The following is a 26,741-nucleotide window of genomic DNA, read 5'->3' as shown; positions in this document are numbered from 1 at the left end:
ATTATCTTCATATGAGATACATTATTGCTGCAGCAGTCCATTTGAAAAGTAAATTTGACTGCGCCAGAAGGAGCTGCGGTTTTTAGTTTTCTCCACTGAGAAGATACTGATACACCACTTTTGAAAGGTATGCGCACGTTAAAAAATTAGCTATTTGTAGTTCCAGTTTTCGTTTAAACAATAGCTTAAACGTCAGTACAGTGTCAAATAGCTTACTTGAGAGAACAAGAAAAAACTTAATTTCTTTGAGTGATTCTACCTATATGCATATCTGTTAATCAATTAAAATGTCATGAGAGGGAGTCTAAGTGTATCTTCATCATGTTTTCATGCCCTTCAGAACAGAAGTCTAGGAATGTCCCTTTTTCCAGAAAAAAAAAAGCTGTGGAAGCCAAGTGACAAATCATATGAGTTGATTTTTGAAAGAATGTTTCTGTTCTTGTGTCCAAAGTGAATTGTTACAGTATTGTTCAGCTGATACTTTAGTCTCCACTTGGCTTCCCTTTAGTTTCTGCTTCATGCTTTTAATTGACCCTCCAATTTATTGATTTTCTAAAAGTTACATGGTGTGACAGACATCTTAGTGTTTTTGTCTTTCTATTTAAAAGCATTGTAAGGCATTCCATACCTTTATCAGCTTTGTTTTTTAGTAAACACTGCATGGTAACTACGATTAAGTTCCAAATCTTTTAACTAAAGACACGCACATTAACTTCAGATGTAGGAATATCTATATGCATAAGGTAAGGCATACATATATCCTGTTGGTAAACATGAGACCTAGGTCTGCATTTACTAATAGTTTTACAACTCCCAATTGGCACATAAAAAAGTAAAAAGAAACATTGACTCATTAGGTATCGATTGGCACAGAAGCTAGGACTGAAGTCTTTGTTCCTACCAGATCAGTACTGCAAATGGAAGACTACAGAGCACTTGCGAGAGTCTTACTGACTTGACTTAAAGCCAGGCTTTCTTACATCCAGTGATGGATGGAGTTTGCATTTCTTTCTAACTTCAGCTCCGTATTCATCCAAACAAATAAGAGACATCAACTGGGTCTGAGCACTGGCTTACTGCATGAAAAACTTAGATAAACTTGTAGCCTGTCTGGCCAAATCCTGCCTGGCTCACACCCTCCCTGTTCTCATGTAGCTCTTCAACAGACACTAGAGGTGGTGTTGCCTTGCAAGTGACCAGCCTCTGACCTGTGTGAGAAAAACCAGACATGATGTGGTTCTAGCAGGAGCCTGACTGAGGTATCCTAAAACTGGCATCTGACAGGACTTTGCTGTCCTTGGCTCATCATGGCCAGCCTTACTCTATATTAATTTTAACACAAGGGATGTTGTCTCTGAAAATGCAACTTCCCTGAGCTGTGAGCAGATTGCATTTCCAGCAGCAGCAGCAGCAGGGATCCTTGCATTGGTGTCCAGTCAGCCTAGCTTCCAGTGGTGCTTCTCCTCACACACACTTCAGCTGCTAATAGCATTGGTCATGCTTTAAAATAAATACAATTCTTTTATGGGAAGGAGCCCAGATGCAAGATCCACCACCAGACTTAAATCACAGAACCACAGAATGGTTAAGGTTGGAAGGAGCCACAGTGGGTCATCTGATCCAACCTCCCTGCTTAGGCAGGGTCGTGAGAGATCCTTGAGACTGGATGTGGCACTTAGTGCCGTGGTCTAGTAACCACGGCGGTAATGGACCAAGGATTGTTGGACTTGATGATCTCAGAGGTCCTTTCTAACCCGGCTGATTCTGTGATTCTGTGATTCTATGATTCTATGATCCTAGAGCACATGGCACAGGATCGCGTCCAGACGGTTCTTGAATATCTCCAGTGAAGGAGAGAATCCTTCCCCGACAGAGGAGCTTTGCACATTGGGAGCGTGTCAGGATGATGGGAGAATCCCAGGCTCGTCCATTTAAAAAAAAAACGGAGATGTAGCTGGGCGCCAGGCTGAGCGTAGGCGCGTCACTCCCGGGGCGGGGAAGGCCGCAGTTCTTTGGGGAGAGCGCCGCGAGGCCGTGCGGGTGCCGGAGGGCGGGAGGAAGGGGCGGGCGGGACCCGCGGCCGGGCGGGAGCCGCCACCGCGCGGGAGCCGCGGCCGCGCCGCCCGCCTCCCTTAGAGCCGCCAGGGAGGGAAAACGCCGGGCCGGGCCGGCACCGCCCCCCGCGCCCCGCATTGGCCCCCGCCTTCTGCCCGCCTCCCATTGGCCGCGTCCCGCCCGAGGGCGCGGCGCGATTGGCCGGCGCGGTTTTGGATACCAAATTCAAAGTTTTTAAAAAGCGCCCGGCGAGCGCGGACCACGCATTGCCCGCTGGCGCCGCATCAGAGGTGAGTGCCGCGCCAGGGTGAGCCATCCGTCCACCAGCCGGTCCGCGGCCGTGGGGCTCCGCGCTCAGGGCTCCGCGGCTGGACCGGCTCGGGCCAGCGGGGCTCCGCCGTCAGGGCTCCGTGACCGGGGTGGCGGGGGCTGCCGGCGTACGCAGCGACGGGACTGGGAATGCATGGCTTGTCATGATGGGCTGGGGAGGGGGATCCCCGGCGGCGGCCCAGTCCGGCTGCCCTCCGCAGCCTAGCCCCGCAGCTGTCCCGCCGGCGGGACAGGATGGGACGGGACGGGACGGCGGCACACGGGCGGCCACGGAGCGCCCCGATCCCGCCAACGAGCCGCATGTGGGGTGCTCTGGGCTGCTCGGCGCACCGGCGGGGCCGGGCCCGGGTCCGAGCCGGGGTGGGGAGCGCAGGTCGGCTCCCGCCGGCGGGCAGCGCGGGCGGGGACGCGCCGCACTGTCTCCCGCCCGCCGGGCCACGCCGCCGGAGGGGGCATCCACCCGGCGCGCTCCTGCTCGCCCCGCCACCGGCATTTTAGGGGGAATCCTGTAGTGCTGGGGAAAGGGGAGACCCCCGAAGGCGTAGGGTGAGGGTCCCGGGGCCGTGGGGCACGGTAGAGCCGGGACCCGATCTACCTGCCGCCGATTCGGGCCATCTTGAGCTCTGGGCGGGAGAAGCCTGACAGCGCCGCGGGGGCCCGCGGCTGAGCCCGCTCCTCCGGAGGGTCAGGGCCGGCCTTGATGGGGGGGCATTTTCCAATTCATTAGGAGTTCAGCCCAAAAGTTCCTCTACTCGCTCCCAAGGAAGGGGGGAAGGGAAGGAGGAAGCTTAGCGAGGCTTACATCTCTCACCTAACTCACACTACTCAAAGCCATAAGCGTATTTGCTCCTTTCTTTCACTAAACGTAGGTACAAAGAAGAGACTTTTTCTCTGAATCGTTCATGAAACATTTTTCTAATGCTTCTTTCCAAAATTGCTGAAAGTGCTTAAATCCTTTAAAATTCTTGCTCAAATGGGGGAGCTTATATTTCCTATGGATTACAAAGCATGTTGAAAATTATTTCCCCTTTAGATTTAACAGAGCAGCGATGGCTTCCTTCAGCCCTCGCCCATCCCCCTGCAATTGTTAATATAAATAGCACCGTATTTTGGGGGGGAGGGGAAAGAAATAGGGCAAGGAAAGCTCAATTTCCCTATGATATCTATTGACCTCTCACTCTCTTAAAATCATGCTTGTAAGTAACCTTTATTTCCCCCTGGCCATTGTTTAGGGGTGGCTTCTTTTCTTTGTAATTTACACATCCATGTGAGCACTTGAGTTTTTCGTGTGCCATCCATCCTCTTCCCTTTTTAAAAATGCCAGATACCTGTCTGCAGCAGCAGCATTGCCTCTGGTCTTGGATGCAAACTTTAGGCTTCTCTGGTCTGGATTGTCACTCGTGGACCCTCTGCCACTGGTGTCCCTTGCAGGGACCGCAAGTGTCCTGCCCGTGTCGCTACATTTAGGGTAGCGAGTGGAGGCATTGGTGTGTCTAAAAGTAAATTATTCTGGTGGAATGGTGACAAAGTAAATCAGCCAGTCAGTTTCCTAGCCCTAGTTATATGCAGCATAAAACTCTAGTTTTGAGATGATCTTACATAGATTGAATTACATAGTGGCTCTTCAAATCCATAGTTCCACTAGTTGTATTTCAGACACTAGAGAGTGAGTTAGATAACAGTATAAAAGTCATAATGCAGAAGGAAGGCATGGTCAATTCTTTATAAGAAGAATAATTTGTGATGTAGTTTACACTGTGTTGTAATACTGTCCTTGTTGTTTCTTGCAGGATACAAACAACAAAATGAAATCAAACCTTAACCGCTCTTGCAAAATGAAACATGATTTTGACTGTGCCTCTCTTCATGCTGGGTTTGCACCACTGAAATCTGCTGTGGAGAAAACAAGACTGGAAAAATCCTGCCCCTTGAATTACAAGGAAGGCTTTTGTAAAAGCTGTGCAGAAGAGCATCAGAAAATATTCCCTAGTGACTCACATCATGCAGCCACCAGAAATCTAGAACTTGAAGATGGAGAAAGACCGATATATAACAAAGAAAACAAACAAGTAACCCAGAGACTTGATGAAGTTATCTATGAAATGGAGGAACTGGAAAACAGTAAACTTAATGAGGACAGTGGTTATTCCTCTATGTTAAATACTCAGTATGCTGATACAATAGAACATGAGGATAGTATACCTTTGGCTGGGAATCTCTCTGTCACACCAAAACATTGTCTCAGGAAGAACCAAAACCAAGAACAGTTTTCAAAGAAGACTTTACTGCCAGTAAGCCATTATGAAGACATGATTTGCTCAACTTTGAAAAAAAATGGTAAAAGAAGTCTCAAGTCTTGGGCTGCTATAGACAGAATTGTTTTTAGGGGAAAAGTTGAACTTTGTAACTTAATTGGAAAGAAAATGGGGCTAGATAAAATAGACATTTTTGCCGAGCTCTTCCAAAAGAACCTGAAGCATATATTAGCAAACATTTTAAGGCATCTCGGCGAGGTGGATTTAATCAAGTAAGTATATTGATTTCATTGTATTTCATTGGGAAAGGAAACAGCCTAGTCATATGGCTTAATGATTTAAGTATGGGGCTTGTGACACTTACTGAGTGTTTAGTATTATGTGTTAGTATGTTAAAACATGAACTGACAATGTAAGCTGTGGAGAATATCTTTTCCCAAGAAGGCAAAGACTACAACTGTGAACATGTTCTATATTTACATGAAGGAAAAAGATTACAGTTATTCTTGCTATTAAATAAATCCTTTCCCAGGAGGTAACTGATATATTTGTATTGTCGTTGCAGTTTTGCCAAAGTCAGCACAACATGGCGGAAGATTCTACAAGAAGATAAATGGATTTTCCGAATGTATAGTAAAGCTGTGAAAAACCCCTCTGTAAGTTGCTGCATCTCTTAGATAATTTATGCCTGAACCACCAGTATCTTTCTGCTATTTCAGGACTTAGTCTTAAGAGATCACAGAAGAGTTTCTTAGGTTGAAAACTGTCACTGGAGTGTCTGAGCTTGTCCTGTCAGGATGCCCTGTCTCAAGTGTTGCTAGTCACATCAGTGTCTTTGGGGACCCCAAGGAAGGCTGACTGAGAAGGTGACCCAAGGAGAGACGCAGATGTTCTTAGGAGCTTCCACATGTCCTGTGTTACAGTGAAGGGCAGGAAGGAAAGGGTCACTTCCAGCATAGCCCTGGAGACTCAGTAAAAGCTTGCTTGCTTCATCATCCTCACTGATCCAGAAGGGAAAGAGACTGAAATAAACCACTCAGCTGACTGTGCAACTCAGGGTCTCCGTACTTTCTTGCACCAGTCTCCAAATTCCAATGTGCTGGCTACAGAAAACTAAGAAGTGTTTTATACTGTGAGCTATTCCTAATGCCTCTTTGCCCTATGAAATAAAACATACTAGATCCAACCACACGGCATTGCACTTTATCAAGTCAGGATTCTTAAAACACTATGAGTGTCTTTCTTATGAGATGGAGAGACAATGAAACAAGGCTTAAGATCTGTCACAGGATAAGGTGGTCAACCAGTTTGAGTTTTTATGTAGTATTTTACAGTGCTAGCCTGTTGGGGTGAAACATTTGGACACCACTGAACATTCAACCCATAGAATTTGATTTCCTCCCTGCCATTGTATGCTTTTTTTGTTTAACCTGGAAAATTGGTGGGAGGAGTTGACTTCTCACAATGAAAGCTTCAAGCATTCCTATTCACCATAAAGAATTATAAATACTGTTTTGTGCTATAAAACATTGTGATGAATAGGTTACGTGCTCTGCCTAAATATTTACTGAGTTAATATGAAAGTAGGATGACATAATAGATTGTTGTTTTGATGGTCTGAACTAGAGCTGTTCTATGCATTTATAACAGAAGTGACTGAGAAAGTTGAGGTAAAATCGGTAACATACTCCTTGGTGTGATGCTTTATTAATTGGAAACCAGGAGGAAGGATCAAAAAGTAGTTGTTGACTTCTATTAAACAAAAAAACCAGTATCAGGTGAGTCTCTTTTCAAATTTAAATCTTGATTTAAATCTTGTTTTTCTTTTCATCAGAATAGCACGAAGGCACCAGAGCATGCTGCAACAAGGGAGTATGTTCTCTACAGAGTGTCTTTAGCTTCCATTCAGAAAGCAACCCCACCAAAAATCTTGAACAAAAAAACCACCAGATCCAATGCATCTAAGAATCACAGCAGGCTCGTGGAGTTTTCTGAGGTAACTGATGATTTCCATTCATCTTTAGTTTCTCACATGTTGTCTGGCACACGATCAGCTTGTAAAGCATATTTCTGAAAGCAGTATCTCCTGTTTCAAGTGCTTGTAGTTCTTATTAGTATGGCTGCCAGTTTTTGCTTAGTATGACTATTTTAAATCCCACAAAACCTGTCAATTTTGCTTCAGAACTGATGGACAATTTAAAGGAAAAAAAGGGGGGACCAAGGACTAAAAAGTTCCTATTTTTTAAAAAAATAAGCAACGCATACTTTTTCTGTTCATTCTCTGTTGGATTTTTTTCCAGCTAATTATCTGGCATTAAAATGACTTTTTTAGCTACAAATTTATAGTTGTCAACAACTGCAAACAGCCTGTTTCCCTTCACCTTGTATTTTTCTTAAGCTGTTTTTTTCCCCCACGTATAGGTGCAGGTCTATGTTGCAAGTACTTCATAAGACTTTTAAAAATGTTTATTGAAAGTTGTTGTTTATTAAGAAGCAGTAGATTTTCCTAACTAGAAAAAGGTTTTATGCTCAAGATCAAAAGTCTTATCCTGCAAATTAGTGCAATAAGAGAAGACATAATGGCATTGGAAAGTATGATCTGGATGCTCTAGTACTACTATATAGGACATTGTAGCATTAGGAATGTAAAAGTACTCTGTTCAGAAGCTGTCTAAAATTTCATTCCTAAAAGACATTTATGTCTATACGCAACACATTCAGATTATATAAACATTTTGCTTTTAACAATTGAATGATACAAGGTGTTATACAGGTCTATAATTTTCTAATGCTAAATCATTTTGAAAGCAGACGTTTTTGTGTCAAAAATTAATTAATTGGAAAGAAAAAGGGATTGCTTCCATTTTGTATCTCAAGCTAAGTGCTCCACAGCTGAGATTTCTGAACACATTCCTCAGTTTTCAAAAATGTCAATGATTTAAATAGAATTAATATTTATTTTCTTTTCTTTTTAAAAATTAAGTTAAAACACCATCCTTGGATGGGATTTGGAAGATTCAGGAGGGCTGTTTTACTTACTGCCTTTGATTTAGCCTATCCGTCAAATTTTAAATTTAAAGAATTTGAAATTGGCTACCTCTACTCCAGTATAAAGTATACAAAAAAAGTATATAGAAAGTTATAGTCTGATTATTACTTTTTGGTCTCCACTAGAATTTGATACAAAAATTAGGCTAAATTTTTAATTTATCTCTCTAGAGTAAGAGAAATTATAATACGTTTTGTGGCACTTAGATAACATTAGGAAATTTTTAGAGAGTTTACTTATCCTCTGCTCCTGATTTTCTGTGTATGCTTTTTCCAATAGGCTGCCAAGACCTTGAAAAACACTGAAAGCTTTAAAGCCTGCCATCGCTGTGGTTCACCTGCAAAGTATGACTCCTATCTTCAAAGAGCAGTGTGCAATCGTGAAAGTTGTGGCTTTGACTTTTGCACAAAGTGCATGTGCAGCTACCACAGCTCCAGTGACTGTATGAGCGGCAAACCAGTGAAACCCACCTCTATGCCAGGGCCACTTCCTGGGACTAAGAAAAGCAAACAGAATCTAAAGAGATTGTGATCCATCCCTCCCAATACAAATTGTCAGATGTGCCATAAATTTTTTTTTATTCATCTACAAAGAAAATGTTTTCTGCTATTCTATATTAATAAAGAAGTTCATTCTATTATTCCTCTGTACTCTTTAATAGTCTTGTTCAGAAGGCTTTTAAAAGCATTTCTAGTGCTGTCCAGTGAGGTGAGTGAAGCCCTTTTTAACTTCAAATTATGGCGGAGTCTAGATTTTATGATTTTTCAAAGCTTTGTCTTTGATTTTTAAATGCAAACATTCATAATACCATTTTTTCTGATGGTTTCTCTCATGTGAATCTTAAATTGTTCTTCCTTCATTTCTTCATTCAGAAAGCTCAGGTTTTCCTTGAACTGAGGTGATACCTTTTCCAACTTAAAAAAAAAACAGTACTGTATGTTGGCTATACTGCTAAAAAGTACATGTTCTTTTTTTTTGAAAATATAATATTGCTTTTAGTATTTGTATATATTTGTGAATACTATTCATGTTTGTCTTGTAAATGTGAAAATAAATTGCTGATCTTGACTTCATTGGCTTTGTTGGACTTCTATCTATCGTCCTAGAAGATTACTTCTCTTTTCTCAAGTTTCTAGTATGTGCTTCTTAAAGACATTGATTTGACAAAGTGCAAGTCTTCTGGGTTTGTGTAAAATGTACTGAATCCATTCTCATGCTGTGTTCTGCAGCTTGATTCCATAAATATTTTGTCTATTCAAGTCCACTTAACATATGCTGAAGACTGAAGAATGAAGGGTAGAAGGCTGCCAAGTTGATTAGGGGGCTGGAGCACCTCTCCTATGAGGAAAAGCTTGAGAGTTGAGTTTGTTCAGCCTGGAGGAGAAAAGACTTCAGGGTGACCTACTTGCAGCCTTCCAGTACGTACAGAGAGCCTACAAGAAAGATGGAGACGGACTTTTTACAAGAGCATGTAGTGACAGGACAAGGAGGAATGGCTTCAAATTTACAGATAGTAGGTTTAGATTGGGTATTAGGAAAAAATTCTTTACTGTGAGTGTGGTGACTGTGCACTGGAACAGATTGCCCACAGAAGCGGACTCCCTATCCTTTCCCTAGAAGTGGAGTTTTAACTAGATCATTAAGGTCCCTTCCAACCCACGCCATTCTGTGATTCTGTGATCCTATTATACCTCATTCTGGTAATTAGACTGCACCGTCTTGATATGCATGTAACCACAGTGAGTCTGTTAGGCATTGATAAATAAGAAATATTATAAGCAAAAGTTTGTTATAAAATTTACATCTGTGTCTACTGAAATTCCTCTGTCCTGAAGAACACAGATAATGTGATCTGAACAGAACTGCTATTTCCTACAACGATTTAAAGAAATGTGGCACAGGCATTCTGTAACAGGGAAGGGACTAAGCCAAGGGGAAAACACAGGTTCGAGAGATTCTGGTACGTGAATAAACCAAACACCGTTGCTAGTTGGCAACAATAATAGCTATTTATTAGGAAAAGGTGGCAAACAAGGAAAAAGGGAGAAAACAATACAGGCGCCTGTGGGAAAAGGATTGGGGCGGAGGAAAAAGTGCATAAAGACCCTAGGAAGAAGGCTTCCCCCCCATACTCACCAAAGGTATCACCTGTAAACAAGTCTTACCCATCCTAACCAATAATGAAGTCTCTCTGCAGCAGCTGCGGGTTCATGGGGGGTGGCAGGCTCCCACTTCAAGCAGGCGTCCCCGCTGAAAGCAACTTGGTCCATTGTGAAGAGCCGGCCCCCCCAAGAGGCGTCTCTGCTTTTTTATAAAGTTTTTTGAGAGCACCTGCCCCGGAGAGGTGTGGCCAGCACCGCCCCGTCAGGGCTCTGAATCCCACCCGTTCTGCTATGTAAGTGCACCCCTCCCGCGCGTGCGTGAGCACCTTGGAAAGTCCCCCACGCAGGCGCGGTGATTTGGGGGGGGGTCTTCCCAAATGAGTCCGTGGGCTTACTTCATCATTATCATCATCGCTTTGTCCTCCAACTGCCCCTGACGAGCAATTGACCAATCACAACAGACCAATTAAAACAGTTCACACAGAAGCTCTCCCTCCAAGGCCAAGTTAACTGCTTTATCAGAAGACTTGGCAGGAGAAAGCATAAACTAACTGCAGGTGGCTAGGGCCAAACACAGACCAAAAAATAACATCCCAACTTCGTCCCGATACACATTCACTCTTAAACTGGTGTTGCAGCGTATGATACATTTTGAATTAAAACTTGTGTGTCTGTTTAGGAGCTGAATGTGGCTGTTACAAACTTAACAGGTTTACCTTTTCAGATTTTGAGCTTACTAAGGGGAATGCACTCTCTAGTAGGCCTAACAATTTGTACACAGAGAAAGTGGAGAACAGCTACTCTTTTTTTCTTTTTTCATTTTTCATTAGCTGTAGAAATTTATCTGCTCACGCAGAATTTTGAGAAAAATTCTGTGTTACCTCTAGATAAGAGGGAAGAGTTCGACTACATGGCTTCAGTGGTCACAATTGGGGATGAACAATATGAAGAAACGGACATTGTTTACCAATTTGTGAGTGCTAAGAGACACCTACCTTCTACCTGAAACCTTGTTGGAAAGGTCAAATTATTTGACTTTTAATGGGGCTTTAGCTAAGCTGTGATGAATCTGCTGCAAACCATTGTGGCTGTTTCTTTCCTCTCGCCCAACTGTTTTATATGATACTTAGATCCTTTCCTACCAGCTTAGTTTTAACAATTAAAATAGACATTTAGGATTACAGCCTTCATCAGGTGGGTGACAGCTCCTTAAGGACCTTGATCTTGCAATTTTCCTATGCAAAATTTCTAAAGCATGGGGATTTGTGGTGGCCATGCAGCTATTTCCTCCTTTATGGTAACCTGGCCTGGCAGTTGAAACCTTGCCCAACAACACTGAGCACTGGGCCTGTATAAAAACTGTGCATCTGATTGAAAGCCACGTGATGGTTGGTCTCTTCAAAGATGTGGACAATCAGTCCCCACCCAGGCATGCTGGCATCTGCTGCTGAGAGAGAAAACAGTTCCTCAGAGAGTGAGGGTGTTGGATATTAGTATCAGTGGGTGCCCCAACTGGTGCTAAGGAGAGTGATTTATGTGCCAAAGGTAGGAATAGATTGTTGTTAATGTCTGTGCTGAGCCTATCTTGGACCTGCCTTTGATATGTAATCAATGTGAGAGTCATACCTAGGGCAAGAGTATAACACTTGCCATATGGAGATGAGTCCTCTCCAGGTACTACAGCTGTTGTCAAAAACTACTCTCAAACTCAACCTTTAACAGCCCCAGTGACTTTGCAGGAATGTGAAAGCTTCTTACCCACATTGCACATGCTTTTCAGATCTCCAGAAGGTGAGAAATACCTGCAGGCTGCCAGAGTCTCCTGCCTGACTGGTGCAAGTACAGATTTCTTCCAGTTACTTATCTCTAGGAATGGCTCTCCATGATGAGGAAGGGTGGGACATTTCTCTGCTCTGTAAATTGCTGTGGCTAGCAGCTGTTTCTCCCAGCTTGAACAACTATGGAAACAGATTTTTCCTTAACTTCATCCTGACCCTAGCTGGGAGACAGACAGAAGCAGGTTTTTAGGAATTTTTTAAATCAATATTGAGCTTTGCAGCTTCTCTTTCTTGCACTTATGATACTATCTTGAAAAATCCAAGGAGCTGTTCAAGATGCTTACACTTTCCTGCAAGTCATCAAAGGCTATTTCAGCAGTCTCACCACAGCAAGCAGAGAAGCTGAAGAGAAGTGCCAGATAGTGATGATATAGTCACTTGCACAAACAAGGGCAAGTTTGTATGCATTTTAATTTATCCTCCAGCAAAAGCCTTTGTGCTCTGAGGACTATGGAACATGTCAGAACCAAAACAAGAAAAAACAGCTCTCTTACTTCAACTCTGTAAGTGCTGGCACCTTAGCACAGCTTGTCCTCGCAGAGCCTGATTTCTAGCATGTGGCAAAACTGCAGCATGTGTCAGATATGCTGTCACTAGCCAAGGGTCTCACTGCAAGGAGGTAACATTTTAGCATGTTGAATATTTTGTTTGACTAAAAAAGAAAAAAAAAGGTAAAACATAAATAAAACTCTGTCAATGGCCACTCTCAAAAAAGCTCTGAATATTTAGCCCTAAAAAGATAAGGTCTGCACTGACTCGGAGAGTTTAAAAAAAAGGATTCTAGATTAAGATTGTGACAAGGTTTCCTCCCCAGCTCCCAAAGCCAAAGGCTGACAACCCCTTTGAGGAATTTATTCTGTATCATAGATTTTTTTAAACGAAATCTGTTGTGGAAAGGGAAAACCACGAGATGGTGCTCTTGACCCATTCAGTGTATGAAGCCAGATTCATTTAGTTCCTTTTGCTGTGTTCATGGAGAGTGTACTCCCTCCACCTCCACTGACTGTAGCTATACATCGTTACTGTGGCCATGGGGAATGAGATTAAATCTGCAACTGAAAGATAAAAACACAAACCTTGACTTCAAATACTGATTTTAACATTTGTTTCAAACATATTTGTGTAGGATATGTATGTATTTGCTAAACTTAAGAATGTACAGGTGCCCTTCATAAAAGCTTTATCATGATGCTAAGTGCATATGACTCCTTTAAGGAGTGATTGGCTGCTCTAAACATGACCTATATTTTCTCCACCTTGTGCACCTGTATTTTTAACTGGAGAGCAAAGTCACCACTCCAAAGCAGTTGGTGCAAGCTGTCCATCAAGCCCCTGGTGCAGGTCTGGAGCAAGCAGTGAACAGAGTTTTGCCTGGGGTTGGACATTGTGTTCCTGATTGACAAAGGTTTGGTGAACACCTCAGCTGCACAACAGCTGTGGTGTCACCTTGACATGCCTTGTGACAGAAGCTAATGGTACTGACTTGCAAAATGTCTAAAGGTATAGCATTCATGTGTCACTTCTTGTAGAGTGCCTACATTGCAGTTAGGAGGAGTTGGTGTCTTGAACTGAAATGCTATTACCTGAATGCAAGGATGGACCAGGCAATTACTGTGATAGATACTTGATTTTGGAAGCCACTTGCCATGATAGAAAAGATTCACCTTCTAATATATTTGAAATTTGAACTAGAGGATAAGGAGTTACAGAGATGGACAACTGCTGGATTGTGGCTCTTTGCCTAAGGATGTACAAATTTCCAGGTCTGCTCAATTTTTATATAACCTTGTCACAATGGTTTCTCCTCTGAAGTAGGAGGAACATAAGGATACAAGGCAAAGCATGGTTCTGATATTCCCAGCACAAAATAAAAGCAGCTAGGGTCTTTTTGACTCTGCTGGCACATGCAGAAATACTTGCAAGGTTCAAACAAAGAAACATTCTCGTAGTTGCCACTGAGATGTCTCATCAGCATCTGAGGGTTTGTCCTTTAAGGTTTAATATTGCTCTACCCTTTGCATTCAGAACTGCCCTCATGGTACCTCAGTCCTGCACTCAAACAAGCCAAGGGCCTGAGAGGTATACTGAGAAATAAAGATGCAAAACCAACGCAGTTTACTAACTAGTCTGTAGGTTTTGATTAAATTCTGTGGGAACTGCAGTCCTCAGCCAGCTGCAGTATCAGGGCCTGCCCACAGCCCAATGAAAGACTGAGGATGCCCTCTGGCCAAGAATGTGCATGGCTGGAGAGAGGGAGGGACCCCTGCCCCTCCACTGCTCTATTTTCCATCTCCTAAGTGCTAGGCTAGCTTTTGGGATGTGGCAGTAGTACTGTTGCCCTTGGTTGGTACAGCTGTACCTGGCCAGGGGAGCAGGAGGGCTGGTACTGGATGGAGCAGGGTTTGCTCGGGGGCACGGTACAGGATAGAGGAAAGGTTGGGGATGTCAGCTGAGAAGGCTGTAAGTCCTCGGATGAGGGGGCAGTCTCTGTCCAGGACTATGGCTTTTCAACAGCTAACATAGCATGTCTCTTGTGTGTGTGCTTGCTGAAAACCAAAGGCCTATGGGCTTTTGACATTAACTTGCAGCCAGACCAATATAGTAATGGTAAATGCTGGTGTTGGGTTAAAAGGCCTCTCTGGCTTCCTCAGCCCACAGTGTCACACCCATACTGAGAGCATGACAGGGGTCACGGGTGGGTGTCTCCAACCTAAAGTATTTGCTGTGGGCATATAAAGCTTAGGCAGCCCTCAACCACTGGGAAGAAGGACTGGACTCAGAAGATACCCCTGCATGTTTCAGGAGGAGGTGTGGCTCTTCCAGGGCTAACACAAGCTGCAGCTTCACATCAGAGGCTTGGGATGGGTACAGCTGTGCTGGCCGCTACCTCCCAGAATTCCTCTTTGCTTTCTGCCTGTGGCAGCTGTGCGCCCACCAGAGAGCGCAGTGCTCCTGCTAAGCAGGGGTGAAGGCTGCTTCCAGAGGCTCCACTGGAGCTGGCTCATGCATGAATCATAATGCAAAAGTGATGACACAAGAGCGCTGAGACTCACTTCTTATGTTTAGTGTCATTTTATGAGGGTCTACCTCGACTCCGTTAATTACATTGTACAACAAATTTCAGTTAGTCATATGTAGATCTAATTTTCAAGATTGCCCCCGGGTACCAAATTAGTAGAGAAGACATCAGTTGCAATTTGCTTACAAACATACTTTAAGCACCAGCTGCTTGTAAAAATACACATAATGTTTTTAAATTAAAAAGCTCTGTGTTACCTTAAAAATGCTTGCAACAGGTACCATAACAGTACAGTTATTTTCTGCAATGCATTTACTTATGTACTCATAGATAAAAAAATCTAGGTGCCAGTATGAAACCAAAAAGATTGATTTCCTTCATGTCCCTTTCTTTCTTTATGGCACATTGTGGCTGTGTAACAAAATGTGATGCTAAACTGTAGGAAGAACCCTCTCTAGCAGGGTAAAAAACCATGTAAGCTGTCATATATTAAAGGTAAGTAAATCAGTGGGAGTACCACAGGACTTCCAGTCTCACTGTATACATTTTAGAAATAGTTTTGGAGAAGTAAACTGTTCATATGTGTTCTAGCCTCCTCACCTTTATTAAATAGCAATTATGTTCTCAGTATTTGTACACTATATACAAATGTAAAATACATTAAATGTCTTAATGTCCTACACCACTACCACAGCCCCACCGTTCTACTATGAATTAACCATGTAGTAGGCAACAAGGACAATTTTTAGTATTTCTGTTTATACTCTCAGCATGTTAATACTCATAGTAGTTATTCTCTTGTCAGTACTCATAATATTCTTCATTCTTCTCAGCACTCGTGTAAATAGGTTGTACCCCAAAGGCTGACTTTCTCAACAAGATGAAGATAACACATCTTTTGTTTTACATATCAGAACAGGAGACATGTTCTCTTTCCCTGGAGTTTCAATCAAGAACAAGGTTTTCACTGTTCACAAAGAACACCTTTATCCTCGCTATAGCAAGGTTTTCACAAAGTTTCTGGTGTAGATGGTAGTTCATCATACTGCTTTATATTTACGTGACATTTTTGAATACGATTAAAGTGCTTTCAGATTCCCTATCCATACATATCAACACTGAAGCAAATTAAATGCCTGTATTTGTTTTTTCCATATCAATATCTTAAGTTCTGGTGACAAAAATCAAAGGTACTGGTTGTGCATCTTTTAAGAATTTATTGCATATGTGGCCCTTTCTCTGGAAATCTCAAAGAAAGTATTACAATATACTAAGTAATACTAATATTATTGAAAAACTCTGACATTAGAGACAGCTAATGGCAATCTTGATTTCCAGGAGATGTAGCTCTTTGACCTGCAAGATTTGTTTTAATGTTTTTTATTTTTTCAATTTTTTGCCAATGCATGACATGGAAAAAACAATATTCAGGGACTCCATGATCTTTCCTTGACGGTAAACCTGGATCTTCACGAAATATTTTCCTCCTGAGCCTTCATACTAAGCAAAACAAATGCATTACCAACACAATATTTTTCAAAAATAATTCTGAGAATGATTAACAATACCTAAATCACATGTCATTTTCTTATCTGTAACTTGCAAAGAGAGATGAATGTGAATATGAATACGAATATGAATTGCTTTATCCATGATCATGCAGTGGTTTAGTTATAAATACAGCCTGGACTTTCTATCCCAAGATGCTGGGACTACATCTTCTTCTCTCCATACTGTTTTCCATAGTAATTGAAGAGGTAAATCAAGATCTGTATTTTGTGATACTTGGTGCTCAAGCAAGCAACGAAACTTTTAGGAATGTGAAGGGTTGTCTACCTAAGAAAGATCAGTGGTTTAATTTGGTAACATTTGAAAATGGGTTACTCATATTCATGAAATAATAGAGAGAGAGAGATACAGATACAGATATAGATATGCAAAAGAGATTGTGTGAAATGATAAAACCAGACCGAGCTCATGCCTCAAACACTTTTAAGACCAAGTGAAGATCAGAGGTAACAAATACCTTTCTTTTTCTTTCTGAGCTGGAATTTACCTTTTGAAGCAACTTCTTACTGCAGATAAGTGATGTATGCTTGTACATCCGTCCTAAGTCTACATCAGATATTCATTGCTTGTACAGCTGATAAAACCAGAAATTTATGCTCCTGTATAGAACCAGGATAAACATTTATCACTGCCAACAAACCTGAAATCATTGTCCCTCAAGTGAAATACCTGTGACTTGACCAGCGGATTAGGCTTCCAAAGTTTAAACGGTGTTAATTGTGGAGAGGATGGTAGAGAGTAAATAGATATAGGGAGTAAATATAGCTTTTCCTTTTCTATCTTTCCTGAATAAAATAAATATATAATTTATTATAGGCTTACAAGGATTATAAGCTAAAAAGAAAAAGCCATCAGCTATATTACTATTTATTTCTGTTCCTTTGATCTTAAATTAGTAGGTTTTTTTCAAAGAAATCATTAAATAAAATTGTAAAGTTAAAAATATTTCTGAATGTTTTAACTGCCATAAGAACAGAAATTCTTTCTTATATACTGACTAAATTTTTATTCAGGGAATAAGGTTAAAGAATTCCCCTATTTTAGAGTTATCTGTACACTTAACTACAGTAATTATCCACAGAAAATTTAGTTAATTTCAAAACACGTAACACATAGAAACTACGTCTCCGTAGACTTTTAAACTTATATTTTTGCTCCCTTTTTCATAATTTAAAGTGTATTTTATTAAAGCATATTTTTAATTTATAGCCTTATTAAAATATATTAAAAACATGAACGATGACTGCAGGCATATATATATCTGATTAGTTTCATTTTTGAATGTGCGTTTAGCCTCCTTTTTTACTTTTCTTTTACCTCAGACCCTTTCAAAGGGAGAGGGAAATGTGCCAGCTCTGTGTTCAATATGTCCTCTACTTTTATTAGAATTTAACTGACATTTCTGTGGGCGTTATGCCAAAAAAATGTCTGTTGTATAAACTTGTGAACAGCAAATAATGAAAGAATGAAAAATAAAATATATATGCCATGTCTTTGTTTCTAATAAAAAAACATACAAATTAGAAATAATGTGATTTGGCTTTCAGTTTGTAATCCAAGCTCCTAATGCTACAGAGTAAAGACGTAGTTATTATTTATTATGCAACTTAAAATATTTGAGAAAGTGTTAATCCAGTATGATAAAAGGTATTTTCTTTAAAAAATGGTATTTTGAAACTGATGTGTAAGTGAAAGTAAAGTGTTCTGTTTTAGGCCACAATGAATATCACAGTTTGCTAGTAGCAAGTTATATACCTGCTAGGAAAAGTTTGAAGGATTACAAATTAAAAGAAGTAAGCATTTTTTTTGGTTACCATTTCTAAGTCTTGTTCAAAGACAGAAAGAAAGCACATGGTTTTTAAAATTAACATGTCAGGAAACGTGATCTAAAAGGCTTCTACTTAAGCTTGCCCTTAAGGGTAAGAAAGGAGCTCAATGCGGGACTGTGATACACAGCCTGGTGGCAAGAAATTGATCCATAAATCTTTGTAAATTAAACCAGTATTTGTGTTACTGAAAAATGGATTTCATCTGCTTGTGAACTCAGAACACTCATAGGAACTATATGTCCTCTGTATTAATTTGGTTTGGACATGCTGCTGTATTGTCTTAGAAGCTGCTGCAAAAATTGCCACAAAAAACCCTACTGAACGTATTTCCACTGTCATTCTAGTCTGGATGTGTTTTGCCCGTGATAAGCATTAACTCTGAGGAGAATGAAAAAGAATTGTAATCATTTTTGGATTAAACCTCAGTTAGCATCACTTGATTTTGAATTCAGAGTAGTAGTAGCATGCAGTTGTTTTATTCATGCTAAAATTGAAACAACATGAAAGGAACACAGAATACATCATTTGGTAAATCTCAGAAATCATAGATATTAGTCCAGACAGTGGAGAACATATCCTTACTGAGGCTTTTTTGTTTTCCTTATGTGCACTATGTAATTTTAAATGTGTTGATTTAAAACATTGTGCATTTGTAATATAGTTTTCTGCTTAATATTTCTTGATTTCCATCACCTTACTCCTGCAATGATGATGACAAATTTATATACTTTCAAGAATATTTCACTATCTTTCAAGCTAAGACTCTTGAGTCAGCAGACTCAACCTCTCACAAGATCCTCTTACACAATAACCACTGGGGAAAAACTCAAAAGGAAAAAACTTATTTCCAACAGCAGAGAAAAAATTTAGTAAACCTTTCTGCACCCCAGAGAATGCAGAAATGCTGAAATGGAATGAAAGCTACAATTGAGAAGTTTGGTATTTGCTACTGTGTGTCAGTCAGTGTAATGTCCACATCACAGATGCTCGTGATATTAAACACTGTCTAGCTTGAAGGAGGCCTGAGTCAGGATCTGATGGCTCCTTAACTAGTAAGTGCTTGTCCAAGAGATTCTTTTGCATGTAAAACTAGTCCTCAGATATCTCTTTTGCCTTCAGCATGCGTATGTAATGAGGATATGCTTGTAGAGCTTTTCTCTTTTGATTTTTCCAGAGAAACTTGTAATTTCTCTGCCTGTGCTCTGAACCAGCAGGTATCATGACAGATCCTATCCAAAACCCAGCATGCAACTGTGTTAGCCCCAGCCTGAGTTCATGCTGCTGAGTTCAGAATTGCCGCTTGGTTTAGCTCTTTACTAGTATGACCACAGTGATGCCCATGGACCCGTGTATCATGTGCACCCCGTGTTTCACTCCTGTCCCATTGTTCACACATACAGGTACTGCATACGTAAGTCTCCTGCTCTCAGCTTACATCACTCTACCACACAAAGTTCGCAGCAGGAACACTGAAAATCCCTTATTTTTAGCCTCATCGAGTGATGGAAGACTTGGTTCCCCTCTTAGACCAAATCATGTTCAGAGCAAGCAAGAGTTGAGTTTTTAAAGAAAATAGTAAATACTTTTGCACTCCTCCATTTCTGGCCAGCCCAAGGCAGATGAGAGCAGGCTGGCAGGGAACAGTGCTGTTTTCCATTGCCGTTATGGGCAACATGGTATAAACATTCCCTCAGCAGTGCTTCCCTGCTCGGGCCACTTTCTGCTTGGCAGTACAGGAAATGCAACCACCCACATTCACACCAGTGGAACCATGGAATCCACCCCATCTTCTGAAGCAGCTGGAAAATACACTTTTTTAGATTAAAATACTAATGTAGATATAAGCTTTTCCACTTTTTTTTTTTTTTTTAAGGCCCAGTTAGTGCTTTAACATCAGAGCAGAGAAGACAGAGCCATCTTCTTACCTGCTTTCTGAAGGGATTTAAAACAAGCAGGTGAAAGCACATGCACATACAATTCTTGATCTTTGTCCAGGGCAGAGTTTGTACTCTGTGATTTCAGATGATGCCTGTATAGTCCTTCCTAAGGAAGCTCTCACTGATACAAACTTACAGATATCATTACAGTAACTCAGTGGTACTTTTTTTTCCTGCTACAAGGTTTGCTGTAAAAAGCATTAGAGCTCATGTCATCGGTGCCATCCTACATCCTTGGTACTAAACTTGGCCCTGATTTCAAGTTTGCTATTATGTTAATCTTTCCATGATGCCAGCAGACATGCCAGTACCCATGCATACATCTCAAGTAAAGGTTCTCTACTAAAGAGGAGGAAGGCAAACAAAAGGTTACAAAATAAAGTGACTACCAGAGATTTTTACCTTTCATTAGATATTTGTTACCCATAATGTTTTTGATTCTTATATTGGCATAAATTTCAGCACAGTGTTCCTACATTGTTGATTATCATTAACTTCCAAAAGTAATTTCAGAAAAATATCAGTTTAACATAAGATAATATAATTGAATAATTATTATTATAATTGAAATTATTATAATTGAAATTATTATTATAATTGAATTATTATTGTTTGTTGATGCATTCATGAGTGCTTTTTAGAACACAAATATTTTTTTGGATTACTACTTTGGTTTACAGCCAATACTGTTTATTTTTAAATATAATTTTACTGGAGTTATTTTCAAGTCTTTCAGCTTCTAGTGCTTCCTGTCTTGATAAGAATATAAAGCTATTGCCCAGTATACAGACCTCCAGGCATGATGAGCTGGATTCAAAATTAATGAATTTTCCTCTTAATTTTAACCCTTGAATATAGTCATGACTTTTTCCTCTTACAGTGTTGAATTATAATGAGGTTGGGGGTGCTTTAATCTGTTGATCCCATTGTCCGTGACTGCACTGCTATATTATTAATTGCAGACACAAACTGCATATGCATACTCATCCCTTTACTTCAAAAGGAGATACTTTTCAAGCGTTATGTAACAGAGCCGTGTTTTTAGTTGTAACTCTCAGAGCTTAGGTTTTCTAATTAGAGTATGTTCTTAATTTGTCATGGAATAGTAGTTACCATAACAGCAATATATATTACACTGAAAGACATTCATAACATAGGGTATATTTTAGGCATCAAATGTATGAGCATGTTACAGAGGCTTAAGAAAATACTGGGTATCTGCTGAGTTTGGTAACAGTCCCAGGACTCAATCTTAGTCCTGGTTTTCATGGTGCACCTTGGTTGAAAGGTCATCCAGTAGTGTTTAGAGTATCTCTTTCTGCTTTGCTATGTGAGTGGGCTAAGGGCATACATGCAGCTATAACCCTTGTTTAAGCTGGCAAAAAAAAAGTGTCCAGAAATGTTTATAGTAACTGAGGCTAACTAGTACAGAACAGTCTATATCTATGCTAATGAATCCTCTGCTCCTCCAAAAGAGGTTGGCTGTGTGCATGTGACCTCTTTGTGAAAATGTCCATTCAGTGGTACTGTTAACTTTTGAACATACCCAACAATTATTTGGAAAAAAGTTAGTTGGTACAGACTAAATGCACAACTCTAACACTACAAGGCAGAGTATTCCAATGCCCAGGTAACTTCTGAGGTAACTTATAATATGCTTGCATAGAGCCAGCCTCAGTGGACCAGCTAAACTTCTATAACACTGTCAGTTGAGTTTTTAGAATACAGAATGATTTTTTAATGAATCTATGAGATTTTAAAGATGATTGAATTTTGACCCACGCTCTTAATTACATTTATGGCAGAGAGAGAATTTGCTGGATAACGATTGGCTCACATTCAGATCTTTAACCAAAGGGGTAAAGTTAAGGGAAATCCCTGGAACCTAAGCAGGACAACGGAAAGAATGCCAGATTGGGATGTCAAGACATCTCCCGGTAGTGAGTGGCAAACTGCCTCATTTTATTTCTGTTTCCAGTGACTGAATCCTGTTTGAGAGAGAAGTAAAAATGCTTAATGCACATTCCTAATGTTGTAAGCAATGTGCACAATTTCTGTAGTTTTCCAAGGGATAGTATACTTATTTGATTGATTGATTGAGAGAGAGAGAGAGAAAGAGAGACAGAGAGAGACAGACAGATAGATAGATGGACTGCAGGAACTTAATAAACAACTATAGTGAATAAATTACTGTGTATGAATAGATCAATCTCCCTCCTCAGGAAAGATGTAGATCCCCGTCAATGCCATGGAGGAAAAGCACTGTAATGATACACATTCTCAGATAACAGAGCTAAATTAAAGGGACTCTGTTCTGCTTTGCCCCAGGCACATGGAAAGAAAGAACTTCATCCTGTCCTGGAAGACGGAAACAGAGAGAAAAGGAAGGTAGTATACCATAGTGGGAGGGCAGGTGGAAAAGGCTTCCAATCCTGAGTAATATCAAGAAAGTGGAAAGAAAGCCCCTTTTCTGAAATCTCTGCTACAGTTTAGGAAGAAGAGATGGCTGAGAGCTGAAAGTATGGCTCGACTTACTGAACTTCTTGTACTACCTATGCCTGAGTATGACTTGCAATATTCAGCAAGTAAAGATTTTGTTCGATAGTACACAGACTCTGCATGGGAAAACAGCACATAGATTTCATGTCAGCTGAAGCTTCCCAGGGATTTATTCCTCAGATGAAGCCTGTAATTTATGTTTGGTGAGACAGATTTTTCAGCTGTTGTAAATCAAAACACCTACATGATTCACAGCATATGAGGCTCCAGTCCAAATTGTGTATAGATAATTTCTGTTATACGGGAAGGATTCTGGGCCCTGTTTTTTTGAAAATTCTGTAAGCATAATTTTGGAATAACTGCAGTGAACATAAAAGTATTTTTTCATTGAATGAGAAGTGAATTAGCTCCAATACGTCTATTGCAAAGACATAAATGCCAAGTCATGTTTCATTTCTTGCTGTCATTGTCAAGTTCAAAACTCAAAAGGCATATATTTATGTCCATGATAATCATGTTAAATTGAGCATGTCATAGTGTTAAATATATAATAAATTTGTGGTTAAATCACAATAAATTTAGTTGATTCTTTCTTTTCAGTACTCTTCCAGAGAAAAACACCGTTTATTCAATTTAATTGATGATGTTAAAATATTGAGAATATTAAAAGCAACAAGCCTTTTTTTAAAGTAGAAAATAAAAGCAGGTAAACATGTGCAATATTTTTGAAAATGTGCTGAGAGGTTATAGTTTTGAAAAATTTAGCAAAGAGTTGTCATCAGATCTGTGAAAGATTTTTATTACATGTTTCCTTAACAACAGTGCTAGGAAATGGTGTTCCCTGCAGAGTACTTTTTTTAACTGTTGTACTGTTAACAGCTAGTGTTTCTGTCTGTACAAGGAGAAAACTTTTCTAGAGTAGCACAGTTCATTTGAATATTTACAGCTAAATCCATGTAAAATGTATCTAGACTCCAGGATACTCCTGCCTGAGTCTCCATGGTCTCTTAATTTAGAAAGAATTTCTTTACAGAGAGGGTGGTCAGACATTGGAATGGGCTGCCCAGGGAAGTAGTGGATTCTCCGTCCCTGGAGATTTTCAAAAAGAGATTGGATGTGGCACTTAGTGCCATGGTCTGGTAACTGCAGTGGTAGTGGATCAAGGGTTGGACTTGATGATCTCGAAGGTCCCTTCCAACCCAGCTGATTCTATGATTCAAAGGAGTGGTTATTCGAGTAACATGGGTAGTCCTAGCAATATACCCAGAAGACCCCCAGCTAAGCAAGACAAGAGGGGAAGTGTGTCACTGTGTCACTGTGGGAGAGCAGGTGGGAAATGAGGCAGGTGCTGTATTGCACCTCCATGTGCTCCACATTTTAGACTTGTTTATGGAGCAAGCCAGCCCAGAGACACATCTCTCGTTTGGGGTATGGCCCTGGTGCTGATGGATTTTGGGCTACTGTCTGAAATGTAATCATCTTTAGTATGTATAACTGAGAGCCTGTGAGAAGACACTTTGAATGTTGTTTTCCAAGATGTTTGTGAAGTGCTGGCATGAGAAGTCACATCCAATAAAAAGAAGAGCGAAAGGCTAAAATAGAAGTAGTAGACATTCATTAGCCATTTGTGGAAGGCATTGGTCATCGTGCATGTTAAGTTGTGATAATGATAAACTGTGATGGTGTGGTGACTCAGAGGTGACTCCAGAAGGCTGCAGCAGTCTGCTGTGCTTCCAGCTGTCCTCTTCCCCACTGCTTTGGGGAACCATGCAACTGGAGAAGCAGCAGGTTTGCCCGTTCTGCCCAAACTAGGAGCGTGGAGGCTGGGGAAGAAAAGCAGGCTGTCAGGACTGCCTCCTTATTGTACTCCTCTTTTCTCCTCATAGCAGTAACTCCCTCCAGTGACTGAAGGAGCCAAGGTAGCTGTGATATTTCCACAGAAGACCACCTTTGGTATCAGGATCTCACCTGAAGCTCACCTGTAGCCACCCATCCCTCACCTGTGACACAGGAGCTGCTGGCTTGGCCAAGTCACTCACCCTTCCACCACAGGCAAGCTGAAGGAGTGTCAGTAGCCTCAGGGGTTCAGGGCAAGCTGTAACATTTGGTGCTCCAGAATTTTAATAAATGCTCTTATTCACCATAGGTGGGGTCTGCTTCAAAATATGACAGGCAGCTCTTTCAAAACAGCTGGAGGTGGCAAGGAAGGTGGAGGAGTATAGAATGAGCTACTTTCTTCAACAGGTAGAGAGGGGGAGTGGGGAGATGTATGACACTGAATCATACCTACACTTCTTTGTAATGAAAAACAGACTGAAGAGAGGCTCTGCTCTTGACAAAGGCCTTCAGCCAGCAGATGCCCGTGGCTGTTCAGAGACCATGAAACTGTCTCACATGGCTTCCTTCCATTAGTACACTCCTGTGAAGTGCTTCTTGCTAGGTATTATTGTGTTATGGTTTTTTATTTATTTCAGGTTTAGAAACTGAGGCCAGTGAATAGCACCTGCACTTTAACAAGCCTGGGGTACACAGGGCTGTTCCATAGCTTCAGTGTGTGGTACCTCTGAATCTCAGAGTCTCTATGGCAGTGCTCTTTCCCACTCTTCTTCACAAACCTCTTTGATATGGTTGCATTTTCTACCCTTCATATTTAATTTTTGTAAAAATAATTATATGCCAACTTAACATTATACCTAACATTACTAACTGGCAGCTGTAGGTGCTCATCATCTCATTCCATCTTCATCCTCCCTCCCTAGTAGACCCTGTGCTTCGCTGCTGCTGCCACTGCTGCAGGTGCTGTTCATTTTCTCTTTATGAAGTACTCAGCACACTTTGGGATGCTGGGGAAAAACATTAACATCCTCCTGGGAGTTGTTTTTGATGGTAAAACTGATACATTTCTTAAAGGAGAGGTAGTTGGGTTTCAATTACTAAGCCATATCTGACTGAGGAGGGTGTGCTCATACTTTGTCACAACACACTGATAAATGGTGCTGGCTTTTGTGAGGACACAAGTTTTCCTGTTGACAGTATTTAGCACTAGGCTGAAATTTTTATTATCATTGTTTCATTTCAGGGAAGTCTTTACATTTACTAAGCTAATTATTTAACACAGAAATCTTCAACGAATAAAATTCCAAATGACCCCAAACAAAACATTTTTGGTATCGTGGACTAATGTAAACTCATATACCAAAAAGGATCTTTCAAGGTGAAGTGCTGCAGTCACTAGTTTGCGTATGATGACAAATGAGTTCAAACTACATGTGAAATTGTGTAACGACAATACAAGAAAATGTCTCTCACTACAGTCGTTGGATGCTGCCTATTAAACCTCTGTAATTGTCTTGGAAAAGCTTACAGTGCTTGATTCCCTTGCAAGACCTAACCCAGGGGATAAAGCAAGGAACCAGAATGGACCAGCATCATTCCAGGTGGTGCTGTGGTTGACGCGGGCATGGATAACCTAAGAGGGGCTGCAGAGTCAAGAGGGGACAGTTGCATTACTGAAATAATAACAAATGTTTTACCTCATGAGCTCTGCACTGGAAGGAATGAAATAATTGATGCCAGCTAAATCCTTCACTTCCTAGGCCTTGCATGTACAATTATCGTTCTTGCTACATTTCTTTTATGGGTACATACTGAATTAATATTAAGTTCAGGAGTTTTAAAGCACATTATAATCATATTAACTCTCACAGACTTATGATCTATTTGCATTTAACAAATAAAGAGAGACAGTCAAGAATTTGTAGTTAGCCAACAGCTCACTTTTAACTGTTTCCAGAGACAGGATTATAATGCAGGAATGCTTGACTCCTACCCTCATCTTGGTCATTCATTATACAGCTGTATTCCCTTTATTTTAATTGCTCCTTGCTGGAGACTAAAACACTGTTATCAAGGCACCAAAGGTTTATGTACAAAGCTTGAATCAAGATGCAATTAACAAAATAACTTCTGATTGTGGAAAATAGTTCATCTCTATGCCCGCTAACTCTAGCAAAAGTTTCAGTCATTTTAATGACTTGTGGGCTTAAAAATTACCCAGTCAATATATTTTAGATTTTTAGTAAGAAAGAAGAAACCAAGGAAATCTGCAAGAGATGAGATAATTTCCTACTTTATGAGTTGTTTTACTGACATTGCATCAAATTTCCTGAGAAAAGTTTTATTCATTACTTAAGCCAAAATTTCAGGTAGATATGTTTTGTGTGGAGGGAGATGAAGTTTATTACAAGGGACTAGAATGC

The 26,741-nt window shown here is 40.7% G+C and overlaps 1 protein-coding gene and 1 long non-coding RNA gene across 2 annotated transcripts in view; both read left to right on the top strand.

The window, feature by feature from the left end:
* Nucleotides 1–26,741, top strand: part of LOC135411521 (uncharacterized) — a 538,599-nt gene that overhangs the window by 441,693 nt on the left and 70,165 nt on the right. The window lies entirely within an intron of this gene.
* FBXO5 (F-box protein 5) lies at nucleotides 12–8,757 on the top strand. Its single transcript, XM_064649182.1, has 5 exons — nucleotides 12–127; nucleotides 4,176–4,912; nucleotides 5,206–5,296; nucleotides 6,475–6,636; nucleotides 7,969–8,757. Exons 2-5 carry the CDS (start codon nucleotides 4,191–4,193, stop codon nucleotides 8,218–8,220), a joined length of 1,227 nt encoding a protein of 408 aa, XP_064505252.1. The 5' UTR covers nucleotides 12–127; nucleotides 4,176–4,190; the 3' UTR covers nucleotides 8,221–8,757.

This window comes from Pseudopipra pipra, chromosome 3, assembly GCF_036250125.1.
Source record: "Pseudopipra pipra isolate bDixPip1 chromosome 3, bDixPip1.hap1, whole genome shotgun sequence".
NCBI classification, from domain to species: domain Eukaryota; kingdom Metazoa; phylum Chordata; class Aves; order Passeriformes; family Pipridae; genus Pseudopipra; species Pseudopipra pipra.
Note: the sequence above shows the minus strand (reverse complement) of the source record. Positions and strands in the feature narration are given on the sequence as shown.

Excerpts from the sequence above, each read along its gene's own strand:
- FBXO5 (XM_064649182.1), top strand. The coding sequence starts at position 4,191 with ATGAAATCAAACCTTAACCGCTCTTGCAAAATGAAACATGATTTTGAC. Across the intron at positions 4,913-5,205 it reads GGCGAGGTGGATTTAATCAA|TTTTGCCAAAGTCAGCACAA; the intron begins GTAAGTATATTG and ends TTGTCGTTGCAG. Across the intron at positions 5,297-6,474 it reads AAGCTGTGAAAAACCCCTCT|AATAGCACGAAGGCACCAGA; the intron begins GTAAGTTGCTGC and ends TCTTTTCATCAG.